The 4,924-nt window shown below is 33.1% G+C and overlaps 1 protein-coding gene across 1 annotated transcript; it reads right to left on the bottom strand.

Moving 5' to 3' along the window:
• On the bottom strand, positions 1 to 1,798 carry LOC143565457 (large ribosomal subunit protein eL37x). Its single transcript, XM_077052421.1, has 4 exons — positions 1,718 to 1,798; positions 1,504 to 1,639; positions 289 to 390; positions 1 to 167 (listed from the first exon to the last, which is right to left on the bottom strand). Exons 1-4 carry the CDS (start codon positions 1,718 to 1,720, stop codon positions 121 to 123), a joined length of 288 nt encoding a protein of 95 aa, XP_076908536.1. The 5' UTR covers positions 1,721 to 1,798; the 3' UTR covers positions 1 to 120.
• Between the last annotated feature and the right edge of the window lie 3,126 nt (positions 1,799 to 4,924).

Here is a 4,924-nt window from a genome sequence, read left to right as displayed (position 1 = left end):
AATAGGTTGAATATCTAAAACATGCAACAGTAAACAAATAAAAATCCCAAGAGGTATTCTGAAAGACATAACAATAAGTAGAGTACCAACACAACCAAACAAAATTGTACTTCATTTTTTTTAAGTGCTGGCAGCTGCTCCTTTGGTCCTCGGTGTTGCTTGAGTACCTGTTTAACAAAATCAAATTACAAATTCAGTCAGTGAACACAATATAAAACACCAAATACAAAAAAACACAAAATTGTATTTAACTTCTATAAGGTAACGCATTAGGTAACACAAAATTACCCTCTCTGAAGCCACTCTTGAACCTGCGGGGAACATTACGAAGGTAACGCATACGACCGGTACCTGTGGTCTTCCTTCTGATTGCCTTCTCACTCCAGTTATCTAAAAAATAACACAAAAAGTTGATTTAAAAAGTTGTTATAAGAATTTGCATCCGAAATAAAAAAACTAGTTTTTAAAGTGCAAAACAAAAGTTCAGTCATCCAAACATTTTATTTTCATTTATTAGTTTTCCACAAGGAAATATTCTTTATAGTCTTAAAGCAATTATAAAACAATAAAACAAACTGAAGACCATAGAATGTTGATAATATAAAAACGAACCAAAAAAAAAGTAAAATCACACATTTTATTAACAAAATGTGTTACATCATCAAGCAGCACTGCAACCCAATAATCAGTTAATATGATTATATGAAAGAACGTTCAAAGCATCGACTATACATTAGCTAAAGTAGTGTTCATTTTCTAAAAAACAACAAATTTCAAATTCTCAAAATGCAACAAAACGAATTCAACCTTCCTAAATATCTCAAATTTTAAGGATTTTAGTTCACACTTTAGTTTTTAGGGAACGTACAATCTTTAAACATCAAACCCAGCTGTTGTAAAAGAGGATAATTCAACTTATAGAAGCAAATTACCAGCACACAATGTTCAAAAACCGTAAATTGATAAACAAAGCTGGTTATATATAAACAAGCCCACCTAAAAGTATCACCAGATCATTCTATCCAAAATAATGTTACATTGTTAAGCAGCATGCAGCCTAATTAATAATGAGTAAAAAACTCCTTCAAGGCAATCACTATACAATTAGTTTCTAGTAGTAATTCATTTTTAAACCTAACTCGCCACATCTTGATTTTGCTTGCTTCATAGCTTCATTCACACTGACAGCAAGTAACAAGAAGCTAAATTTAAACCGACAAGCTCTATCACCTTGCAATCATGAATATTAAATGCAACCTTTATAGTTATAAGGTAGTAATCACATTTAAAAAACATTACAAAACATACAATCCTTAAAGATGAACATCAACTAACAAGCAATAAGCAAGATTATTTGAAAAATAATTATCTAGAATAATTAGTTGTCAATAGCAACGACCCACCCACAGATTTGAAGTGGTAACTAACAAGTAATTGTCAACCCTAAACTCAAACAATAAGCAGCAAACTACACAAATCAAAAAGAAAAGGTAAAGGATTTACATTTCCTGAGGCGTGCAGCAGGATAGGCACAAGCAGAGCATCGGCTCTTCTGCAAATGGAAGCTGCGTCTGCCGCATCTCACACACAGTGTGTGCGTCTTGTTCCTTCTCTTTCCGAAACTACCTGTTCCTTTACCCTATTATTATTATTATTATTCATCAGATTTCATACCCATTAATATTAATATTCTAAATGTTAAACAGGTTTACTTTACCATCTCTGCACAGCAAGATTCAGAACCAAAACCCTAGAACAACTGCAACAATGAAAACAGATAGATATGTTATTATTATATATTGGAGTTAGGGTTTTCAGTTCTTTAATCGTATGGGCCTTGTTGGGCTGGGCTGGGCTGGACTTATTATCGATAAAAGCATTGAAATGTCACCAACAAGAAAACGCATTTTAATAAAAACTCAAAGCTGGTTTTGTGGAGAGGGTTATAAACAAATATTGTATCTACGGTTTCATTCGGTTTCTATATAATCAGTTCTGAACCGGTTGTTCTTCAAATTGGGTTGGGTTTAAAGTCGTTTTAAGGAACGAGACTATGTACTGACGAATTTGGTCTTCGCCATTTTTATATATATATATATATATATATTTTTGAAGTGGGTCGGGTTATAAGTCGGCTTGACAATTTAACCTAGCTTTTTAACACCTCTGCAGAGTGGGACGGGTTACCATTTAGGAAAATGTTGATAACTTGCAATGTTGACATATTCATTGGTTACATCTCAATAATACATGTGAGTTTACTTCTTGAATTGACTTAACGACTGGCTCAAGGAAATACCAAGATATGATAAACTGATTGGTGTTACAAGATTTTCATCTTTATAACTAGCTAAGCTATGGCCATAGAATAAGGTTAGTCATGGTATGAGGGGATTAGTTAATAAGTTACGATATTGTAACTTATTAACTTATTCCAAAAGTTATAAGGAGGTAAAATAAGGAATCCCAAACACCCCCTCAATTAAAGCGCTTACTTCTTATCAACAGGTTGTTACTCACCTAGCTTGGTAAGGGTGTGTTTGGGATTGCTTATTTAAGTCAAAAATGACTTCTTGTTAAAGAGACTTATTAGCTTATAACTTTTTTAAAATGAGTTTTTAAAAAAGTGCTTAGATTAGCTTATGTGGTGGGAACCAAAATGACCAAAAGACAATATATTTTATAATGAGTGTAATGGGTTTTGAGTGTTTGAAGGGTGTAATAGGTAAATCAAACATATTAAGTTAAACTTTCTCAACTTATCGAAACTTTCTTATTTTGCGTTGTTGATAAGTTAAATACCGTAAGTCTTTTTTGTTTAGAATTAAAATTAAAATTAAAAGGAATATATGGTCAAAGATAAAGGTCCAAAGTTGTATCTATTTATTAAATTTACAAAAGATGAGTAAAGTTGAAGGGGGGGGGGATTGTAACTATTTCAAGGCATACTTTCTAATGGATAAGTTTGCCCTTATCATAGAGATATTATATAAGGTGTATCTTATATATTACAAGTTGTAAATTACTTAAAAAGTAGGTGTCTTGGCATCAATGGTGTATTATATATATAGTATAGACATAGAAACAATCCACTACGATATTTTTCTAATTCCAAATTTAACATTGTATTCAAAGGTTATACATATTTGATTGTTAATCTATACACAATATGATGCTATTTGTTTTTTCAGAAGTAAAATGTGTACGGTCTGCACATCACATCTACAAACAACTGTTGAAGAAGAGGTGAACCAAACCTCTGCAGTCTGCAAGAAGAAGACTGTTTTTTTAACGTCTATAGACTGCTAAAATAAGCTAGTGGTGGTGTACTAAAAGTGGTAGTGGGTGGTGGTGATGATGGTGGTGGATGATGGTGTTAGGTGGTGGTAGACGATGGATGGTGGTGGCGGCGGATGGTGGGTAGCGGGTTGTGGTGGTGGGTGGTGGACGGTGATGGTGGCTGTGACAATCGTCAAATTTGATTTGTATTTATATTTGTTTACCCGATCCGTTTGTAAACGGATCCGCAATGATTAATAAAATCTCGCATTCATTGAGTATTTATTTGTGTTTGTATTTGTTTTAATATTTATCGATGTTAGTGTTGCAACCTTAAAGTTTAAATATCGATAAATCAAGTTTAATGCCCGAAATGTGCTTAACATAAGTCTCGAGACTAAAAATGCAATTTTTCAAAGCTTTTTTTCTCTCCGAAGCACGACCCAACGCGCGAAGAGGGTACCACCCTCTCCCCACGCGACGTGTCACACCCCGACTTAGGGCCTAGAAGTGTGACCACGAGCTGGTACCTGTTTTTAGGCTTGTAAACGAACCGAACGTTCGTTGAACAGTTCGTGAACCGTTCGGCGGGAAGTTCGTTTATGTTCATTTATTTAATAAATGAACGAACATGAACACAAAATTTGTGTTCGTTTAATTAAACGAACGAACACGAACACATGTTCCGTTTGTTCATTTATGTTCATGAACGTTCGTTTATGTATTAATAGAAAATAATTAAATATTATCTGGATATGTCATTTGCTTAAATGTTTTACATTTATTAATTTGTGTTCATTTATGTGTTTTCATTTAAGTTTGTTTATGTTTGTTTGTGTTCATTCACATCAGTTCATATATGTTTATTTATGTACGTTTATCTTTGTTTAGTTATGTTTGTTTAGATTTTAAACAAACGAACATAAACGAACACAAATGTCCATTTTTTAATAAACGCACACGAACATAAATATTTGTTTGATTAATTATAAAGTTAAATGAACGAACACGAATATGCCCTTGTTCGTGTTCATTCGATTCGTTTACGGGCTTTCAATATTCACATTGATGAATACATCGGTCATATTCTCTAGCCTATACCGATTTTATTTGTGTTCGTTTGTGTTAGTGAACCGTTCGTGAACACATTAATTTCCTAAATGAACGAACATGAACAAAAAATCTCGTTCGGTAAGTGTTCGTGAACCGTTCGTGAACACAATATTTTCTTAGCGAACGAACATGAACAAGGCCTTGTTCGTTTTCGATCGGTTCGTTTACAGCCCTACCTGTTTTGTAAATATATCAGAGTTTATGGGTTAATTTTAGCGGAAGATTTTAGGTTGAATATAATATTAATTTGTATTGAAGATTTACTTGGGAATTAAATACCCAAGTATTAGTTTACAAAATATATGTTTCATATTATAAGGATTTTATATAAAAAACGGAGCCATCTTGTAACGCGCTTCTATCTTAATAAGACTCCAATCCTTGCTTATAGCTACTAATGCTTAATTACCTGCAATGGGTAGGAAAAATACATCAGCTATGTGCTGGTGAACATGTATGACTCTGTAAAACATTTGAATAATAGTTACAATACAAATATAGTTTTCTTGACAAGCTCAGCAGAAGTATTTCT

This window comes from Bidens hawaiensis, unplaced genomic scaffold, assembly GCF_021521415.1.
Source record: "Bidens hawaiensis isolate Kalapana, Puna unplaced genomic scaffold, B.hawaiensis_p1.1 tig00022343_1, whole genome shotgun sequence".
In the NCBI taxonomy this organism is placed as follows: domain Eukaryota; kingdom Viridiplantae; phylum Streptophyta; class Magnoliopsida; order Asterales; family Asteraceae; genus Bidens; species Bidens hawaiensis.
The sequence above is the reverse complement of the archived record's forward strand: the minus strand, read 5'-3'. Positions and strand labels throughout refer to the sequence as shown.

What these genes read in the sequence shown, in the direction of transcription:
- LOC143565457 (XM_077052421.1), bottom strand. An exon ending in TGCTGCACGCCTCAGGAAAT is followed by an intron (nt 391 to 1,503) that starts GTAAATCCTTTA and finishes GTTATTTTTTAG; the next exon opens with ATAACTGGAGTGAGAAGGCA. An exon ending in CAAGAGTGGCTTCAGAGAGG is followed by an intron (nt 168 to 288) that starts GTAATTTTGTGT and finishes TTTGTTAAACAG; the next exon opens with GTACTCAAGCAACACCGAGG.